This window comes from Armigeres subalbatus, chromosome 2 (assembly GCF_024139115.2).
Source record: "Armigeres subalbatus isolate Guangzhou_Male chromosome 2, GZ_Asu_2, whole genome shotgun sequence".
NCBI classification, from domain to species: Eukaryota; Metazoa; Arthropoda; class Insecta; order Diptera; family Culicidae; genus Armigeres; species Armigeres subalbatus.
Window position 1 is genome coordinate 19,124,294 of NC_085140.1, and position 21,905 is coordinate 19,146,198.

Consider the following 21,905-nt stretch of genomic DNA (forward strand, 5'->3'; position numbering starts at 1 on the left):
AGACGTCAAGATAGCCGCCGGGTTAAAAGATAGGGAAAATTTTCCCTCTCAAAACAAAACCACGTGCTTTTCGCCAAATGACAGCAGTACTCGATTGTATTAGTGAGAGGCAACCGGAGTCACTGAGTACATGGAGAGTGTTTATCATGACAAGTGCATACGGTGGGTAAGATTTTTATTGACTCTGTCGTGTTTAGTGACTGTTGCGATTACCTGAGAAGCAGCCAGCAGGACGCCGCAGTATTCTATATTTTCTCGAGATGCATAATACCCTCCGACTCCGACATGATGATGATGCTGGAAAAGGTCGGTCGAACTCTTGGTCGAATCGGTCGAAAGTCGATCTAAAAAAAAAACTTTTTTTGACAGCTGTTTGTTTTGGTATAGGATTTGGTCGGTTCGGCGCGATTTGCTCACGTAATTTCATGTGAATTTTTCTGTGATTTTGTATCAAAAATATCTTTAACGAAGCTAAAGTGGTGCTTGAAAACGGAAGCAGTAATCAAATATTCGATCTGATGGGTGGAGTGGATGTCAGCAAGTGGAAACCACGACGAACGCAGGGTACGACCATCAACAAAACTCGCAACCAATTTGCCTGGGCTGTGCTGGCTATCGGAGCGGCTTCCTTTGGAATTTATTAGTAAGATTTAGGGATAGATTGCTAAAATTTGACCGTTTTCTTATCGATGAATTTATTCCGCACAGTTCCATCATCAGTTTAATCGGTGGTGACGACTTGAAACAGCGAATGCGTAGAGACTTCTTCGAGAAAACCGAAGAAGAGATTGACCGGCGGAATTTGATGCAGTCCAGTTTTCTGGCCACCCGACGAGGCGATACAATTCGAAAAATCCTGAAGAAACAAGACGACGATCGGGTGGAGAAGTGAGAGAATGTCATTCTCCGGTAGAATTAAGTACGCCAAGCTAAGGCTGTTTAAACCATCGTCATCATTGGATACTGGCGGTAAAAGTCAATCGAAGCGGGGGAATGAAGGGTAATTTTCATTTTTATTTCATTTATACACTTAAGCAGGTATTGTTGGTGCTTTCCTGAGCATTGTGTGTCATTTCTAGAAAACCCTTTCAAATCATGTTTCTGTTTCTATTCCAAAGTACCAATCCACTGTTGGTCACTTTTATTGTCCACGATCAAAACTTTTTTTTTGTGATTTCCGTGGTCACTCCAGTATCTAAGCTTTATATGAAATATTTGAGTGAGATCATGTTTTGAACATTTCCACAATTGCATTACGCGGTTTCTCAAATGTATACGTTAGTATTCTTCTATCCCAAATTGTGAAAATTCATAGATAGACTCACTACTAATTCCACCATTAATATTTGACTTCATAAGCTATCAGTAAAAAAACGCGTGGAATAATGTGCTTTCAAGCCCCAACAAACGAAAATTTCTTCTATTGATTCCAAGGGTTGGATTACTAGAATAGATGTACAATCTTAATTTAGCTTATTAGGATACCAAAAGCGAAAACAAATATAGTTCCATTGTAGAAAACTATTCACACTTTTGTTGTAGGAACGATCCGAAGACTCCCTCGAGCGAATCAGTTAATCGAATGGAACAAGAAGTTATTAACCTCTCCGATAACGACGATTGCCAACCAGCAGAGCCAGATGAACCCATCATCAAACGAACTCGGCTCAACGGAATGGAAAAATCTGAAAAGCCTAAATTACCTAAATTTCCGAACAAACCTCCAGCGGATGGCGAGGGAGTTATTAGCAAGTTTTTCAAACCCTCCGACGATGACTTTGAACCGCCAAAACCGAGCACCCCTCCAAAACCAAAAACCAAAGCCCAGCGCAAAACCACCGCCACAAGAAAACCGCGAGCCCCACGAAAGCCCAAAAATCAATCCGACATCAGGAAGGTTTTTCAGAAGTATAAAGATAATGACGAGGAACTGCTGAAAAATCTGATGCTTGAACACACGCTGGCCGATCGGTTAGATCCGGACCAGTTTCAGCTGGCTCTAGCTATGTCACGATCGCTGGTCGATCAAGGTAGTTCACAGTCGGAACCCAATATTTCGCAAGCTCCTCCGGAGGAAGTCGCACAAGCATCATCCAGCACCAGTTCGGTTTCGTCGGAGGAACGACGGATACGTGGTCTGCGAACCACGCTGGAGCAGTACGGATTCAAGTGTAAGAACAGCTACAATGACTACGATTTGAATGTGATATTTGGAAGTGCACCGAAGAATGTGAAGAAAATCAAACATAATCGACCAACGATGCTCATTCGGAGGGATCCTGAGGAGCTGGTGGACTTCATGAAGCGACAAGCTGAGCGTTTGCTTCAGGACGTACTGTGCCGTCCGTTAGCCGATTGTAGTGGGTGTGATTTGAATGCGCGAACTTACGGTAGCAATATCTTTTGGATGAGTCAACATTCAGGCAAGAGTGATGAGAATCTTTCGGATTACTACGTGGAATCGTTGGTTGAAATGAGTACGGTGAAGGCGGGTTACCTACTGAAGGACTGGGGAAAGATTCCCGGTCGGGAACGAACACCGGAAAGACGGAAGGAAAAATACGATGAGAAAGAAGATGAAGCCTCACGATCAAATCTAAAGTGTGACGGAGAAAAACTAGATAATTCGGTAGCTTCTTTGGATATTGATACTGTCTTGGGGGAGTGCCGCGAAAAGTATGAAGATTCAGCCTTGGTGCATGTGGGTTTGAGCCACGAAAATATTGTGGCAGAGAATAGAAGATCCGCATCACCGGACCTGTTTGGCTCAGACAGCGGAGACGAAGTAGAAGACAGTAGGAAGTCAGTGCAAGAAGATTTCATAGAAGTAAAGGTAACGTTGCAAACTGAACATCGTGACGAAGAGGAAGATGACAACTTTTTGACTGCCATGCAGTCAGAGACCGAACTAGTTGTGGAGGACGATGTTTGCGAAGAGCCATTAGAAGGTATAGTGCGAGCAGCGAGTTCGGAAAACATTTTCGAGGACTCGGACCCCATAATCGGCTTTGAAGTTTACTCCAGCGAGGAAGGTAATTATTAATCATAATCTGTTTAATATTGTTTGTATATATTCGCATCGAATTTCTATTTGAAATTATTTCTGTGTGAGAACAGATTTTCCCTTCAATAAAAAGTGTTTAACGGAATCAAAGTTACAATATGACAACGCTTTCTTTACCTTATAAGATGCAAAGAGGTGGTTCAAATTAGAGGTGGGCAAAACAGCTCATTGCAGTGAGCGGATCTGATCCGTTCAGCTCATTTGAAAGAGTCAGCTCTTCAGTTCTTCAATGCAACATATAATAATATGTTGTTTAAAAACTTTAAACATTTTTGTCTAGGGTCTATTTGCCTCACTTTGATTTTTTTTTTCAATGTTAAACAATGTTTAGCATTTTAATCAATTTTGAGGTTGAACCGTGATTCACTTTCTCTTTCTATTTTTTTTGGAAGTTTGTTTTAGAAAATTGAAAATCCATTCCAAGTCGAATTACCCCATAACAAAAAGTAACCGCAAGTCAGTCCCATTAGTAAAAACACAGATTAATTCACCTAGCGGTGATGATGCCTTTAAATAATTCTTCTTCTTTTTTAGAATTCTTGAAATAATTCATTATAAGCAACAGACGATGAAAATCATTAGTTGTTGTCAGTATTATTTCTGAGTATAATATTATATAATAATATGGGAAAATTGGATCGTTAAGAAATCACATCAAAACTGTCATGATCGAGAGTAGGCAAAATCAGGTGCAGACAAAATTAGTTAAACATGTTGAAAATCGGATCATCATTGTAATATCTTGTGCATATTTTATTATGAAATGAAGGATAAAGGAGCATCTTGAAGTCAAAGTTATCGTTTTACATTATATCAAGTTATAAATCTCGTAATCTAAACTGACTATTAGCATAATTATTAGTTTCATCTCCAGAATGAAAATCATTTATTTGTTCACTTGTCATAAGACGAGTTTGTACAGTCCCATTTAATTCCACCACTTAATTGTACCTTGACAGATACGTATTTCGACCTCAACAGTAAGGCCTTCTTCGGTGTCTCGTACTTGACTCGACTAGAGTGGAATTAAATGGGACTGTAAAAACTCGTCTTATGACAAGTGAAGACATTCCAGTAAAAAGCTCAAAATAATTTTCTTAACAAAATTTATTTATTACCAGACTAAGGCCGAAGTGGCCTGTGCAATACATACAAGTCTTTTCCATTCGGCTCGGTCCATGGCTGCACTTCGCCAACCACGCAGTCTGCGGAGGGTCCGCAAATCGTCCTCCACCTGATCGATCCACCTTGCCCGCTGTGCACCTCGCTTTCTTGTTCCCGTCGGATCGTTGTCGAGAACCATTTTCACCGGATTATTGTGCGACATTCTGGCTACGTGCCCGGCCCACAGCAGTCTTCCGATTTTCGCGGTGTGAACGATGGATGGTTCTCCCAACAGCTGATGCAACTCGTGGTTCATTCGCCTCCTCCACGTACCGTCCGCCTTCTGCACCCCACCATAGATGGTACGCAGCACTTTCCTTTCGAAAACTCCCAGTGCGCGTTGGCCCTCCACGAGCATCGTCCAGGTCTCGTGCCCGTCGAATAAGCGTTTTGTAGATAGTCAGTTTGGTACGGCGGCGAACTCTATTCGGAGTGTCTTGTGGAGTTCAAAGTACGTACGATTTCCTGCCATGATGCGTCTCCGAATTTCTCTGCTTGTTCGAAGATCACCAATCTTTTTAGCGAAACAGGTTTTTCTTTTAAGTCGCTTTAAGCTGTAATTTTATTAATTTTATTAGAGTACCTATAAATTCGAAATATGGAATAATTTGATTCTTACAATTTTGGTGTTCTACCAAGGATTCAGGTTAGGTATTTTCCTCTCCTTTACGCACGGCACACAGTGTCTTTTATATTTAGGCTATCGAACAAATTTAGTTAATTTAGTTAGGTATACAAATTCCATTGACTTGTCGGGGGGCTTGCTATGTGACGTAACATCCTCCTGCCGTAAAAGCTGGTCACGAGTTGCCCTACGAGTCCTCACCACGTTTACCATGTAGTCCTACGTCAAGTAAAGCAAGCTTCACCGCCGGTCTCGCTTGTTGTTGAGGGGCTGCTGGAGGATTGAAGTTCCAGCGAGTATTGGTATTGGTGAAGGTGTTGGCGAGAACCTCATTCATGGTTTCCATTTCTTGTCTTAATTGCTTGTTGGCACCAACAAAGTTCGTGCCATTGTCGCTAAAAAACTCCACTGGTGCACCTCGACGTGCAATAAACCGTCGGATAGCCATAACACACGATTCGCTGGACAGGCTTTCCACCACCCAGGGACGATTCTCAATACTGTCGTCTACCCCAACGCACTTGAAGTGGTTCCAATTACTACAAACGTCGCAGGCCACCATCGTATCCATGACATCATGTTGATTACACGAGCGACAATTGTATCCGGTGGAATTCCCAGCCTGCATGCTTGATGACACTGCTGGTATCGTTATCGGCGGTCACCAGTGAGCCCAAGTACACGTATTCTTCAACCACCTCGATTTCGTCACCACCGATAGAAACTCGTGGTGGGTGGCTTACATTGACCTCTCTTGAGCCTCTTCCTATCATGTATTTCGTCTTCGACGTGTTGATGACTAGTCCAATCCGTTTAGCTTCGCTTTTCAGTCTGATGTAGGCTTCATCCATCTTCTCAAAGTTACGTGCCATAATATCAATGTCGTCGGCGAAACCAAATAACTGAACGGACTTCGTGAAAATAGTACCACTCGTGTCAATCCCTGCCCTTCGTATTAGACCCTCCAAAGCCATGTTGAATAATAGACACGAAAGACCATCACCTTGCCGTAACCCTCTGCGCGTTTCGAAGGGACTCGAGAATGCCCCTGAAACTCGAACTACGCACATCACCCGATCCATCGTCGCCTTGATCAACCGTATCAGTTTATCCGGAAATCCATTTTCGTGCCTTAGCTGATATAGCTGGTCCCGAGCGATTGTATCATATGCGGCTTTGAAATCGATAAATAGATGATGTGTGGGCACGTTGTATTCGCGGCATTTTTGCAGTACCTGGCGAATGGCGAACACCTGGCCCGTGGTGGAGCGTTCACCAATAAATCCCGTCTGGTACTGCCCCACCTACTCTCTTGCAATTGGTGTTAGTCGACGGCATAAAATTTAGGAGAGTACCTTGTAGGCGGCGTTCAGCAATGTGATTGCGCAGTAGTTGCTACAATCCAGCTTATCGCCCTTTTTGTAGATGGGACACACGACACCTTCCATCCACTCCTGCGGCAGAACCTCATCCTCCCAAACCTTGGTAATCAACTAGTGCAGCGCTCTAGCCAGTGCCTCACCACCGTGTTTAAACAGCTCTCCTGGTAGTTGGTCAACTCCAGGGGCTTTGTTGTTTTTCAGCCGGCCGATCTCCTCCTGGATTTCCTAGAGATTCGGAGCCGGAAGTCGCATGTCCTGCGCGCGTGCTCCTAGGTTCATTATCATATCGCCACCGTTGTCTGCCATATCGCCATTCAGGTGCTCTTCGTAGTGCTGCCGCCACCTTTGGATCACATCACGCTCGTTTGTAAGAAGGTTCCCGTTTATGTCCCTACACATATCGGGCTGTGGCACGTGGCCCTTACGTGAACTGTTCAACTTCTCATAGAACTTTCGTGCGTTATTAGCGCGGTACAGTTCCTCCGTCTCTTCACGGTCTCGATCTTCCTGCTAGCGCTTTTTCCTCCGGAAAATCGAGTTTTGTCTGTTCCGCGCCCGTTTGTTTCGTGCCTCGTTCGCCCTCGTGCGGTGTTGCAGCAATCTCGCCCATGCTGCATTCTTCTCCTCGACTAACTGCTCACATTCGCCGTCATACCAGTCGTTTCTCTGATCCGGGGCCACCATGCCTAGTACAGCGGTTGCGGTGCTTCCAATGGCGGATCAAATCAGAGCATTAGTGATTAATCATAGATTTAATCATGATTAATGAATAATGGGTTATTTAATCATTATTCATTAATCATAATCATACAAAAAATATGATTTAATCATTAATCACTAATCATTAATCATATAATTCTACATTCAATCATTAATCACTAATCATTAGGGTGGCTCAAATTCGTAAGAGAAAAACTTTTTTCAATTTTTTTGATGGGCCGCCTTCTTATTCGATTCTATTTGATGCCCTGATGCTCCGGACAAAATTTCAGCCAAATCGGTCAACGTTTGGCCAGTGCTGAACTCGTATGAAGTTTATATGCAAAAATGTATGAGAAACATCCAAAAACAGTAATTTGCAGTTGGACGGCACAATTTACAATGAAGAGCTATGATACTCATTCAGATCTTAAAGAATTTAATACAGAATGTTATACAGAAAACCGCGAGAAGATTAGGGTTTGCCCGGCTAAGTTATTAGCATTTCTCTGAAGTGATGTTTGAGCAAATTTCGTTTCTTTTACCTTTGAAAAGAAATAAATTCACCCCTACAACACTCCAGTAAAATGCTAATACCTTTGCGTAATAAACTCTAATCTTCTCGCGGTTTTCAGCATAACATTCTGTATTTAATTCTACAAGAACTGAATGAGTATCATGGTTCTTTGATCGTAAATTGTGCCGTCCAATTGCAAATCACTGTTTTTGGATGTTTCTGCATACATTTTTGCATATAAACTTCCAACGACTTTAGCACCGCCCAAACGTTGACCGATTTGGCTGAAATTTTGTCCAGAGCATCAGGGCATCAAATAGTACCGAATAAGAGGGCGGCCCATCAAAGAATTTGAAAAAGTGTTTTTTGAGCCACCCTACTAATCATATTCATAATTGTTTTGAGTTTATTCATTAATCATCAATTTTAATCATTGCATACATCGCTTTTATTCATAGTTTTTTAATCATAATCATATTATTTTATACCTTTTAATAACTCAATTTGGAAGAAAGGTTACTTGACTATTGATCACTATGCAAATCATTCAATTTGATTATTCATAATCATTATTCATTAATCATATCGATCGTTAATCATTAATCATGCACATATTCTGTCAACATTTAATCACGATCGGTAATCGTTAATCATACTTCAAACGTTTTATTCATTATTCATAATCGTTATTCATTGTAAAAAAATATTTTAATCGTTAATCATAATCATTAATCATTGTCAAAAATTAATAAATCATTAATCATAATCTTTAATCATAAAGTTAAATGATTTAATCATAACCAATTTAATCATTCATTGGAAGCTTTATTCATTAACGCTCTGGATCAAATATCTCTCCAACCATCTTCAAGAGACGCTGCGCCTAGCTGCTCTTCCGTTGGGAGTGCCCCTTCCAGCTGCTGCTGCGGCTAGTCTACCGTATTGTAGCCGCCCAATGTTCAGGCGCGGCGGACGACTCCGACGCGTGTTGTACACCGTCGAGAGTTTTGAGCGCAGACATACTGCAACGAGGTAGTGGTCGGAATCAATATTCGCACTGCGGTAAGTGCGGACGTTCGTGATGTCGGAGAAGAATTTGTCGTCGATTAGAACATGGTCGATATGATTTTTCGGTACTTGATTAGGTGATCTCCATGTGGCCTTGTGAATATTCTTGCGGGGTAAGAAAGTGCTTCGGACCACCATTCCGTGGGAGGCTGCAAAGTTTATGCATCGTTGGCCGTTATCGTTTGATACGGTGTGCAGACTATCCGGTCCAATGAACGGTCTATACATTTCCTCCCTCCCTACCTAAGCGTTCATGTCACCGATGACGATTTTGACGTCCCGCAGTGGCTATCCATCATATGTCTGCTCCAGCTGTGCATAAAACGCTTCTTTCTCGTCGTCGGGTCTCCCTTCGTGTGGGCTGTGCACGTTGATGATGTTATAGTTGAAGAATCGGCCTTTTATCCTCAGCTTGCACATCCTTGCGATGATTGGTTGCCACCCAATCACGCGTTGGCGTATCTTTCCCAGCACTATGAAGCCGGTTCCCAGCTCGTTGGTGGTGCCACAGCTTTGGTAGAAGGTAGCCGCTCGATGCCCGCTTTTCCACGCTTTTTGTCCTGTCCAGCAGATTTCCTGCAGCGCTACGACGTCGAAATTGCGGGGATGTAATTCATCGTCGATTATCTTGTCGCAACCTGCGAAGCCTAGCGACTCGCAATTCCATGTTCCAAGCTTCCATTCGTGATCCTTTATTCGTCGTTTAGGTCGTTGCCGATTGTATCGAGTCGTATCTCTTATATCGTTCGTAATGATAGTTTTTAAAGGCGATTTATTGGGCCTCTTGTCTTGCCGGAGGGCCGTCGTGTCAGGTCTGTTTAGTGTCCCACCTAACACCAGGACTTAGGCTTGTGCGCTTTGAGCGGCACACGGTCGCTTGGCGGAGCATGCTTGCGGATACATGCAGCTTTTTATAGAAGTTCAACTGAGCCCACTTTCGAACTTCACCACATCCTAGGCAGGCACCACAACCGTCAAGCCCTTGGATATAGTCCATGCTGCTCCCCCTGCTGAATATCGACTATATTCTGGAGCCGGCAAGGTGCTTCGTGAAACCCGTAGAAGAGGACATTTCCGTTTCACAACAGAATATGATATGCGACGTCCATTTCTTCAAATATATGTATGGTTATTAGAGTGGGGCGCAGTCATTGGCGTAACTAGCCCCGATGCCTGGGGGGGGTGGTCTATAGCCTCTTTATCTATTTTCTCTATTTTGAGCTTCTTTTTAAAAATTCTCGAACATTTTACCACCTCAATGAGTTATCTTAGTGGTAATAGGGCCCTCCTTAGCCGTAAGATGCGCTACTATAAAGCAAGATCATTTTGAAGGTGGCTAAGTAGCGAGCGGCAAGCGGTCCCAGTGGGGGATGTAATGCCAATAAGAAGAAGAAGAAAAAGAATGTGATAAATCCGGTCCAACCACCTAAGGCAATTGCGGATCAATTACACTCATCTATTCCAAGCAGCACAAGTTAGACGCAAAATTCCATTTAGAATCTTCTAGATATCCTTCATCCTCCAGGCATATCGACGGGAGTTTGAACGGGAATATTCCAAGGATTCGGACGGGAATGTTCCCGAGAATCCGATGGAAACATTTCGGCTACCTGTGTTCAACGATACTATTGAATTTCTGCGAAAGCACTGCCACATTCTAGAGCGGTGTGAGCAAAATGAGTAGATGCATAAGTATTAGATTGCTAATGCCATTCCTGTTCGCGTGACTAACATCTAGGTCACTTTGATCTGGTAGCCAATGTACCGGTACTACAAGTGTCAAGCAAATGTTGATGATGAAACAAAACATGTACTACAGCATGATACATAATAAACGGCCAAGTTAGACTTGTGGAAGCATATTTTGGCAAAATGGTTTTAATGACTACAGCGCCAGTAGCGTTCTAGTACTTATGCTTCTACTGCAAAATGTTACAAAATGTTACCAAAGCAATGACAGTTAAAACACGTATATCTACTGTAACGAGTGAGACGCACACTGTGGTGGTATCGAAAGCAAATGAAGGATGCCCTATCTGTGGAACAGCTCACTCAGTTGATCCGTGTGAATTCGTTAGGAAGCTGAAAGTTGACGAGCGGTACACAAAAGCAAAGCAATTAGGATTGTGTTTTGGTTGCTTACAACGAGGGTATAGGACGACCACCTGCAAGATCAACAAACCATGTCCAACTTGCACAAAAAGGCATCATACGTTGTTGCATTCGGAAGAAAAAACCTGTGGCGATTCATGAGCAAGCGTCTTCCGAATCCAGACGTGTTCTGCTCGATTCCGGAGCGATGGCTAACTTCGTGTCAACGAGAATGGCAGAGTTGTTGCGGCTTCGGAAAGATAGTGCCAATATTCCAATTGATGGACTGAATGGGATGAAGATGTCAGTGAAATATAAAGTAAATGCAAAGGTGGTTTCCAGAATAAACAACTTTGAATGGTCCTTGGACTATTTGGTTGTTCCGCTAGTTATGGGAGCATTGCCAGCAATGAAAATCGATCCAGCCAGCCGATCCAAAATTTTACGAACCACGTCGCATTGATATGCATTCGGTGCTGAATTGTTTCTGATGTGCTTCAACAAGGTAAGATTAAATTGTCCCCGTATTAGCCTTTGCTTCAGGAGAGTCAATTTGGTTGGCTTGTTTCTGGACCTGTGGACAGCACTGCAACGATCGACATTGTGAAGCTCTGTCACGCTGGAGCAACGGAGGCAACTGACGAGCAGCTGTGCAAGTTGTTGAAGCAATTTTGGACCATCGATGAGCTTAAAGGTGATACATCGCTTTCGCAAGACGACAGATGTGAGCAAAAATTCCTGGAAACTTACAGTCGAACCAAGGATGGTCGTTATGTGGTACAGTTACCATTTCGTGAGACCATTGAAGAACTCGGAGAGTCTCAAGAACAGGCCATGAGACGATTCATGGCATTGAGACGCCGCTTGGAAAGGCATCCGGAATTGAAACAGATGTACGTCGACTTCATTAATGAGTACATAGCGCTAGGTCACTGTCGAGTTTTGACTGCTGATGAGTATGAGAAGCCGGAGTCGGCTTAACGGGTGGCCACCAAATAGCGGAAATGAAAAGAATGGCTCGGGTAGAAAACTACAAAGAAGTACAGTTCAATCTAATCTTCGTTATGTAAAGAGTTGGCCTTAGTCTTTAAACATAGATTAATGAATAGCATATGGTTCGTGGTCCGCCGTGCGGCGTAGTTTAATCTTGCAGGTATCACATGACCGTTGAACGGCGGCCATTCCAGGATGATGCTTCTGATCTATTGATAAGTTGCTTCTTTTTCTTGGCCTTCCAATCACCTTTGAATACAATGGAGCTCGGTCTACTTGAAATCCTTTAACAGTTTTCGAAACATTTTCACGTTCAAAATTGTCGACCGTGTACTTTTCCCACGATGTTTGTTTGTACAATTCGTACAATTGTACAATGCGGCGCGCATCCTTCCTGTTTTTGCGGCATGTTTGAAACAACTGAACATGTTGAAGTAAAAGTGTGTGGGCGACAATTTTCTGAATATTCTAAGGATTCATTCATAAATGGAAATATTTCTCCTAGGGTCAATGTCTTTACCTCCGCTTAGGCATTAAACCATGTTTAAGCGTATGGGTAAGCACCGCTAAGAGTTAAGCAAAGTTAAATAAATTGGCCCTTAAAGCATTAATGTTCTCATAGAAAAAGTATTAAAGTATTGAAATTCCCGTTTTTTAGGATCTGTCTCAATTGGATAATTAAACTGAAATTAAACTTAAAAGTGACATTTCAATAATTATCAAATAACCCTGGTCGCAGAGCAAGATTACTTTTGACAGATATCGAATCATTTTCCATCGATGTCCTATTGGAATTGCTGGGTAGCACCAGCCATTCTTATAACGGGGTTATTTTTTAATTTTCGAACTGTCATTTTTAAGTTTAATTCTCCAAATGAGACAGAGCCTTAGTGACCATCCGTTATTATCTTCCGCACCATTGCGTGATGAAACCTGACAGCTCTACCACTAACCTGAGAGTGGTATTTGATGCCTCGGCGAAGAGCAGCACTGGTTTGTTATGTTATGTTATGGAGATTGGGTCCACGGTGCAAGATTCGCTGTTCAATATCTTATTAAAATTCGCTTGCACAAGTTTGTTTTCAATTCCAAAAATGTATCGGTAAGTGATGGTTGATAGACTGCATCGAAAATATCGGCGTATGCTCGATGAGAGATACAAGAGACACAACTTGACTTTAAAGACAGCGAGATCAACGGAGTTATTAATTAAAACACTTGGAATACTTTGGGATCCGTCTGGGGATGATTTTGTGTTCCACATGAAAATGAGAATGGTGCTATCTGAAATGTCAAAATTATTTAATTCACATGGCCTACTAGCACCAATCGTACTCATCGCCAAGCTAGTGATGTTAGCATTCCACTATTTCCTGATTTTCTCAAAATTGCACGCGGCGAACCCTTCATGATAGGTACCGCCGCGCTTTCTGCACCCCGTTTACTTGATTCTTATGGGTGAATAGCATTGCGGTGTATCGTTTGGCGCGGCCGTACCTTTCGACAGTCATTCGCCGCGTGAAGTTTTGTGCAAGTACCCATTTGGGAACATTACAAACGCCGCGCAGTGTATCATATACAGAAAATCTGACAATATTCAAAGAGTTAAGGCGCTAGTTGCAGTAACTCATACTAAATTACAACATCATACAAATTACAACAAAATTTCAATCATTTAGTATAAGCTACTGCTACTAGCGCTGTAGCTCCGTTATTAGTGAAAATAAGACAACGAAGTCCACCATACAACACATTTTTAAATTTAGCGTCTGGAATGAGTTATTGACAAACTACTGAATGATCGAACGCAGATTACTAAATGATCGATAACATCCTTGGTATGATGTGATTTTGAAGTACAGAAATTCTCGTAAGCTGCAACGTATTTTCGCCTACGTAACCGTACTGTCTCCAATTGCCGTTCGAAATATAATAATGTTGGACGTAGAAATGGAGATCTGAATAGTGAAGACTACAATAAAGCGTTGAAGACGATGGTAATCATAGTTCAGCAAATGGCGTAAAAGGATGAAATTGATCGTATCCGGAAGAATCTAGCAGTGAAAGGGAAGTTGGGTTGGGCGTGCACGATGTTTGTTTGTACAATTGTACAATGCGGCGCGCATCTTTCCTGTTTTTGCGGCATGTTTGAAACAACTGAACATGTTGAAGTAAAAGTGTGTGGGCGACAATTTTCTGAATATTCTAAGGCTGTGAACCATTCCATTCCATTCGTTTAACTTTTAGTTAAAATTTGACATTTCGGTGGTTATTTTCCCATCGTGGTTAAAATTTTACTCCGAAGCCGACCCATTTGATTTTTTACAGATTGATAGTTATTCGGAACGAAATGGATTTGACGCCAATTTTCTCGCGAACAAAGATTAACTATCGAACTGTCAAATCTAACCATGCTCCGGAGCAGGGTTATTTTTAACCATGGCGAAATAACCATCGAACTGTCAAATTTTAACTAAAAGTTAAACGAATCGGTGGAATGGTTCACAGCCTAAGGATTCATTCATAAATGCACTCAAAATAATTGTCACTTTAATTCCACTATAAAAAGTCATGTAGACTTTAAAAATCGAAACTTTCATCGGCCTTACTGGAATCAAATAAAACTTACTAAAATCACAAGTGCATCTTAATAAGAAATGTAGTGAAATTTATTAGAAAACATAGAAAATAATATCTATATACTCTTCCAGTGAATTCTACTTAAAATGAATGTATGAAAAATATATGAGTGGGGTTCTCAGAGCGAAATGTATGTTTATTAACAATCGCTAATAAAACATTTTGCAGAAGCATTATGAGAACGATTTGCAAAAAATATGTTCTAGTGTGAATTAATATTCTACTCCATTTTTTGAGCTCGTCCGCTTCTAGTGGGCGGGATATTGACTACAGGGATACTATAGAAAAAAATTATCGAAGTTTTACTTAAACTGTAAGTATACGGTCAAACGAAAATTCACTTAAATTTTATTTTATTTTCTAGTGAATTAAGAATAATGAGTGCCATCACTAATGATTCATTTAACTTTTACACTCGAAACTACATGGAAAATATTTGCATATGTTTTCAAGTAGCTTCTAAGTGAAAATTATTTTGAGTGTGGAAATATTTCTCCTAGGGTCAATGTCTTTACCTCCGCTTAGGCATTAAACCATGTTTAAGCGTATGGGTAAGCACCGCTAAGAGTTAAGCAAAGTCAAATAAATTGGCCCTTAAAGCATTAATGTTCTCATAGAAAAAGTATTAAAGTATTGAAATTCCCGTTTTTTAGTGACCATCCGTTATTATCTTCCGCACCATTGCGTGATGAAACCTGACAGCTCTACCACTAACCTGAGAGTGGTATTTGATGCCTCGGCGAAGAGCAGCACTGGTTTGTTATGTTATGTTATGGAGATTGGGTCCAAGGTGCAAGATTCGCTGTTCAATATCTTATTAAAATTCGCTTGCACAAGTTTGTTTTCAATTCCAAAAATGTATCGGTAAGTGATGGTTAATAGACTGCATCGAAAATATCGGTGTATGCTCGATGACATCCCAATTGAGATCCAAGAGACACAACTTGACTTTAAAGACAGCGAGATCAACGGAGTTATTAATTAAAACACTTGGAATACTTTGGGATCCGTCTGGGGATGATTTTGTGTTCCACATGAAAATGAGAATGGTGCTATCTGAAATGTCAAAATTATTTAATCCACATGGCCTACTAGCACCAATCGTACTCATCGCCAAGCTGGTGATGTTAGCATTCCACTATTCAAAGAGTTAAGGCGCTAGTTGCAGTAACTCATACTAAATTAAAACAAAATTTCAATCATTTAGTATAAGCTACTGCTACTAGCGCTGTAGCTCCGTTATTAGTGAAAATAAGACAACGAAGTCCACCATACAACACATTTTTAAATTTAGCGTCTGGAATGAGTTATTGACAAACTACTGAATGATCGAACGCAGATTACTAAATGATCGATAACATCCTTGGTATGATGTGATTTTGAAGTACAGAAATTCTCGTAAGCTGCAACGTATTTTCGCCTACGTAACCGTACTGTCTCCAATTGCCGTTCGAAATATAATAATGTTGGACGTAGAAATGAAGATCTGAATAGTGAAGACTACAATAAAGCGTTGAAGACGATGGTAATCATTGTTCAGCAAATGGTGTAAAAGGATGAAATTGATCGTATCCGGAAGAATCTAGCAGTGAAAGGGAAGTTGGGTGAATTGAACCCGTTGTACGATGTGAATGAAAGGTTGCTGCGTGTCGGTGGCCGCATAAGGAACGCCGAATTACCCCAAGACCAGAAACACCCGAAGATTTTGCCAGAGGTTAAGGTTTTTTAAGTCTGTTTATTTATGGGAAAAATTTTCGAGGAGCGGATCGCGAGCTCACGGAATTGATTGAGTTATTGAGATCCCAGATACTAAATGATAAAGTGAACGAATTCCAAGAGCCAAGAGGGATTAAGTGGTCTTAATCTTCTCATCAAGGGGGCATTTGAGAGGCCAATTTAAAATGTATGAAGATACATCTGTGCAAGACGTTGAATGAGAGCTATCTTACGTACGCAGAGTTGAATACGTTTCTGGTCCAGATAGAAGGTATACTCAACTCCAGACCTTTGGTGCAGCTAACGGATGATCCAATTGATTACGAGGCCTTAAGTCCTGGTCACTTTTTAGTTGGACGTGAGTTGACCGCTATAGCAGAGTCTTTATACGGTGAACTGAAGGAGTCCAACTTAACGAGGTATCAGCTGGTGCAAAATAGAATTTTTGGCAAAGGTGGTACAACGAGTACGTCACAGGATTGCAGAAGCGCAGCAAGTGGTACAAGGACCCTACACAATTGCGGAATAGCTTGTTAGTGATCATGAAGGAGGATTACATGCCACCCAAATCATGGAAGCTAGGCCACATAATCGGTACGCATCCAGGCAAGGATGGAGTCATTCGTGTGGTTACAATCCGTACACACAATAACATCTAAAGCGGCCAACGACTCAGATCGCAGTTCTTCCAATCGACGACATCATGGATGAGACGGAAACCAAGATGTAGTGAGGACGCCCCTCACCTGGGGAGGATGTTACTCTAAAATTAGAAAGACCATTCAATAACTGTGTGTATAAATATTACCGGTCATTTAAGCATCAGATGTGAAGAGTTAGCTCTCCACATGGCGGAAATAGAAAGGAAGAGGAGGAAAAAAAGAGAGAGAACAAAAATTTGGGTTCTAGGGCGCGTGTTAGAATTCTAGTTTTAATAAATTTTCTTTTTACAAGTTGCAGTCCATTGTCTTTTTCACTGAGTATCCGAAGAACAATTAGATTTGCACCATCGGAGAGGAGCAAACCTCCTGTCAGCATACGACCATAGTTGCCACCGGGGTTGGTTACTTTATCTTCTCTTATGTTGCTCGAACCCCGGCCGGCTCCACGACGTGGTAGGAATAGGAGTTGCTGGGTGAGAGACCAATGACCGAGTTGGGGTCTATTTTATTCCTTTAGGTACGCCAAGTAGTATTTATTTTTTAGGAATCTGTCCTATTTTTGGGAGGGGGGCACAAGTGGGTCTGGGGAGGGCCAGTTCAGATGGGTATAATAACATTTTTATTTCTAATCATGTTTTATTTTTCCTCTGCATTCCGTCAGCGAAGATGTGTTCTTCTTTACCGGTAGAGAACATCAATAAGAAACATGTTGATAATCAGGTAGACGATAAGGATCTAGTGTCAAACAAGGATAACGTTGTATTGCTTAGTTCCACGGATGACAGTAACAGCAATAATTCGTTTCCATTTACATCAGCTGTCGGCTGCAACCAAGACCAAAAGCTGCTCCTATCCCCAGGAAAGGGAGTTATTCCTTGTGTGTTATCATTGAAAAACAGACAAGAGGACACTTCACGGACAAATGTGGGAATAGTAGAGTTGGAGGATGATAATCAAATGAATGGTATGGGTAAAACGATTGGAGAAGATGAAACAATGGATCAGACTACAAATAACAAAAAGACTGTAGACGACAAAGATAATGAAATTGAGACTGAATGTGGAGAAGAATCGCGCTTTTCTCAAAACGTATTTTCACCTCCGGACAAGAATGCTGCCGTCCTTGGTTTGCCAGTGAAGCGAGAATTAAATGATCCATCGAATGTAGTAGTGGAAACAATAGAATTATTGGATGACGACTCCGATGCAAGTAACAGCCATCAAGGAAACGCCCCTGTGACGAATCAGTCGACATCCTCCACCTGCAAAACTCACATTTTAGACCAAGAATGGTTCCCATCGCCAGTAAAGCAAGGTTCTTTGCATGGATTGCTGTTGGAAAATAGACTACGCGATGTTACACAGAATGAAGTTCAGACAGTAGAGTTGGAGGATGACCATCAAATTAGTGACATAGGTGAAGTTATTGAAAAAGTCCAATTAATGGATCACACAAGGAACAGCTCAAATACTGCGAAGGGCATAGATCATGAAATTGAGCCTAAAGTTTACGGGAAAGAACGAAACTTTGATGAAATAGTATCCCCATTTCTGGAGAAGGAATCTTCCTCCCATAAGTTATCGATGAAAGGCGAATCAAATGAGTCATCGAATGTTGCAGTGAAAAGCATAGAATTATTGGATGATGACTCTGCTGAAGTTGAAAAAGAAGATCATGGCAAGGATTGCTCTAGTAATTGTGATGATCCTGAAGACGTTTTTGTAATTTCCGATGATGAAGTAAACTATTCCATTCGTCGAGATTTCTCACTTGCATACAACATGTCGCCGCTTTCACCTCTTTATGATCCTACCGAAAGTAGTCCGTCAAAGCTTCACGATGATCTTGATGGAACAAAAATCTACTTTGATGCGCTAAATTTCAATAGACCGAGTTCTGATAAAGACGCATCAATAAAATCACCAGAAGCAGACATAATTTCCTCAGGCGATGATGCCGAGTCCCCAGGAGTTTCAACCGAACCCGAGCGGGCCGACAATACGATGGCATTTTTAGACGGTTTGATCAAAAAATTCAATCTTCCTACAACGTTCACGAAACAGTCCACTTGTGATGACTCGAAGCCTTGTGATTTAGATGACTACATGAATAATTACGAGATTCCGGACTTTCCCGATGATCCGGAAGATCATATTGAAAACAGGGACGATGTGCAATTAGATACGATGGAAAACCCGGCACCGATTACGTCGGAACAATTAGACTTAGAAGTCGAGCAGATCCTTGGTCAAGCGAACGCCCTCTGCAGCCAGCTCGAAAGACAGGAACGTCCACCTGCAACCCCTATCCGAAGAACTATCTCCGATTCAGTTTTGGTAGGCCCGGTGAAACGCAAACGAAATCTTAAATCGCCCACTGTGAAGCGCAAACCCTGCTTCACTGATAAGTTTAAGGAGCTCACTAAGGACCATGCGCCTCCACCTGTGAAAGTCGAGATACGATTGAACAACGTCAGCCCACGACCCGACTATGAAGGGATGGCGTCTCCATTGCTGCACCGTGAGCTTTTCAAGTTCGGACTGAAGCAGGCGACAAGAAAAAGAGCGGTGCAAATTTTGAACAACATCTACGATGCATTGCATCCATTCGTGGAAATAGCCGTAGAGGATGAATGCGACAGCGACTGTGAGCTAAAAAGCGGCGACTCGAACTGTACTGAGGTTTCTGTACCGCGTAGGAGAGATGGCAACGTACCGGAAATTGAAGGCGAAGAGTACATTCTTCCTTCGAGGCCCAGAAAGAAGGTAAATAACAACTTGGGTTATGTTGAGAGTCACGTGACCTGAGAGGATTCGATTTCGACTATTTTGTTCACGCGAATCGTGCATGTAATTGAATTAAGAGTTTCAGAATTTTTTCACTTCTTGCAAGAAATCTCACGTCACTCTACTCGTAGAATAAGCCAGCATATTTACAAAAACAGCTAATAACCCCTTCCTCTGTTGGCATGATAAACCACCTATCGCGTGAACGGTCTGTGCAATGCAATATCAGTTCCGAATGTATTTTGTATACGAATATTTGTCACCGATCAGACACGTGAGATTTATTGCATTCGTGATTGTTATTTGCATTACACGCTATGAAAAATACACTTTGGAAAAAATCCTTATCTATGCACTCTCCGTTTCTTAACCACACAGACATTCTGGTGCGCCGTCCCACTTCACATCGCGTTCCACAACATGATTAGCGAGGATCCCGGTCTTCGCCGACAGCTGCTTCGCTATCAGCCAATCGAGTTGGACGCGATCTATAGTCATATGAAGGAGATTGGCCTGCGCTACGAAAGCAATGTGAGTGTGTGTGTATCAGAATTGACCTTTCGGGGTGTGTCTAATTAATTGTTTCAATTTGAATTTCCTACAGGATTTAATTGCGTTCTTAGATAAACGTTGCATCACTTTCCGTACGGCTCAGGGTAGTGGGAGCCGTACTAAAAAAACAACTGCCAGCCAATTGCAAACGGGATAGATTTCCGAAAAGTAAATATAGGAAATTATGGTAAAGTTTTATTGTTATTGAAATATAATTTATTTTGGTATGTCAAAGAATCCATTACAACTAATTGTTATTACAAATATCGAAATGTCCCATAATTAAAATTTTTGTTACAAATTACATGTTTTTTTGTAATTTTTATCTTTTTTAAATTTTTATCTTTTTTTTTCTTTAACTAATTTTATTTGCTAATCATCTAATACATGCATTCATCTCTTAGACTATGTGTTCCGTGTTTTCTTAACAATAACATCCTTATTTGCTATGCTACATTTTTATTTATTATTAATATAATACATTTCAATTGCCACTGGCAGGTAGGATTTTTCCTCTGGTTGAATTAAACCACGTAGGAATTACAATGTTTTCAACTTAAACTAAACTTAACCTAATTTATACTAAGGATACAAGGAGCAAATCGTTGCAATTTGTTGCAATGTCTCAATATTAGAAATTCTACGAAGTTCATTGGTACTATACCACGGAGGCAACTTCAGAATCTTTTTCAAAATTTTATTTTGAATCCTCTACTTTCTGGTATTGCAGCAACTAGTCCATATTGGCACAGCATACAACATGGCAGGTCTAAAAATTTGTTTGTAAATCAAAAGTTTCCCTTGTCATAAGACGAGTTAATACAATCCCATTGAATTCCACCACTTAATTGTATCTTGACAGATACGTATTTCGACCTCAACAGTAAGGCCGTCTTCAGTGTCTCGTACTTGACTCGACTTAGTCGTAAGTTTCAAGCAAAAAACGAGAATTCCTCCAACCATGTAGTTATGATATGATGATCCCTACTAATGTCAATACCATTGTACCAACCAATCCAAATTCTTTGCCAAAATCAGTTTCCACATCTGTTCTACAATTCCAGGAATCCATCTATGATTCAAATATCAAACTTCATTACTTTGAATATGATAGACTTAAATCCTTCCTACAAAAACACACTCCAGGAATTTTATCAAAATTGGGCTGCATAATGCCCGTAGTCTAATTGGAAACATCGAAAACTATCGGTCATTGTTAACCATGTCTACATTAGATGTTTTTGCAATTGCTGAAACGTGGCTCAAATCTTCCAACACTAATAAGTTTGCTGAGATTGCGGGATACACTATAGTTAGATCTGATCGACGAAATAAGAAAAAAAGAGGTGGTGGTGTGGCCTTCTATTTAAAGAAAAATTTGAAGTATTCGGTCATCTTCAAATCTGAAAATGAAAGTGAGATTGACTATCTATTTGTTAAATTGAAACACATGAACCTGGTGTGTGTTGTCATATACAAGCCCCCTGATATAAATGTATCAAGTTTAAATCGTATTTTCGCTATTATTTCAGAACTATCATCTACTGAGCCCAATATTCTACTAATGGGTGATTTCAACATTAACTTGATAGCCCAGAATTCGAATAAATGCACGAAATTCATTGAAAACCTGAATTCACTGTCTTTTAAGTTAATTGATACTTCCCCCACATGCCACAGGTCTGGGTCATCTTCTGTCATCGATTTGTTTACTGGAAATTGCACGAAAAGCATTAATGATGTTTATCAATCTTCTCTTGGTGGGATAAGTGATCACGATTTTCTATGTGTCGATTATAAGTATAAACATTCGAAGGCACTCCCAGAAGTTTACTGGGCTCGTGATTACCATAAAATTGATAAAAACTCATTTATATCTGACCTGCATGATTGTGCTTTTGATCGTATTTCTTGCAGTGCAAATGTTAACGATAAGCTTCGCTGT

General features: G+C 41.1%; 2 protein-coding genes across 2 annotated transcripts; both read left to right on the forward strand.

The window, feature by feature from the left end:
• Positions 1 to 360: 360 nt before the first annotated feature.
• LOC134218080 (uncharacterized) lies at positions 361 to 1,524 on the forward strand. Its single transcript, XM_062696944.1, has 2 exons — positions 361 to 643; positions 709 to 1,524. The coding sequence occupies exons 1-2, from the start codon at positions 519 to 521 to the stop codon at positions 890 to 892; spliced, it is 309 nt and encodes a 102-aa protein (XP_062552928.1). The 5' UTR covers positions 361 to 518; the 3' UTR covers positions 893 to 1,524.
• Positions 869 to 20,197, forward strand: LOC134218076 (structure-specific endonuclease subunit SLX4). The gene is made up of 5 exons (XM_062696941.1): positions 869 to 1,000; positions 1,543 to 3,032; positions 17,283 to 19,387; positions 19,787 to 19,939; positions 20,013 to 20,197. Exons 1-5 carry the CDS (start codon positions 897 to 899, stop codon positions 20,115 to 20,117), a joined length of 3,957 nt encoding a protein of 1,318 aa, XP_062552925.1. The 5' UTR covers positions 869 to 896; the 3' UTR covers positions 20,118 to 20,197.
• The last annotated feature ends 1,708 nt before the right edge of the window (positions 20,198 to 21,905 follow it).

Bases quoted from the DNA above. Each gene is read 5' to 3' on its own strand.
- LOC134218080 (XM_062696944.1), top strand. From the start codon at position 519: ATGGGTGGAGTGGATGTCAGCAAGTGGAAACCACGACGAACGCAGGGT. The intron at 644-708 runs GTAAGATTTAGG...TATTCCGCACAG, and splicing joins GCTTCCTTTGGAATTTATTA to TTCCATCATCAGTTTAATCG.
- LOC134218076 (XM_062696941.1), top strand. From the start codon at position 897: ATGTCATTCTCCGGTAGAATTAAGTACGCCAAGCTAAGGCTGTTTAAA. The intron at 3,033-17,282 runs GTAATTATTAAT...GCATTCCGTCAG, and splicing joins AGTTTACTCCAGCGAGGAAG to CGAAGATGTGTTCTTCTTTA. The intron at 19,388-19,786 runs GTAAATAACAAC...TTAACCACACAG, and splicing joins CTTCGAGGCCCAGAAAGAAG to ACATTCTGGTGCGCCGTCCC.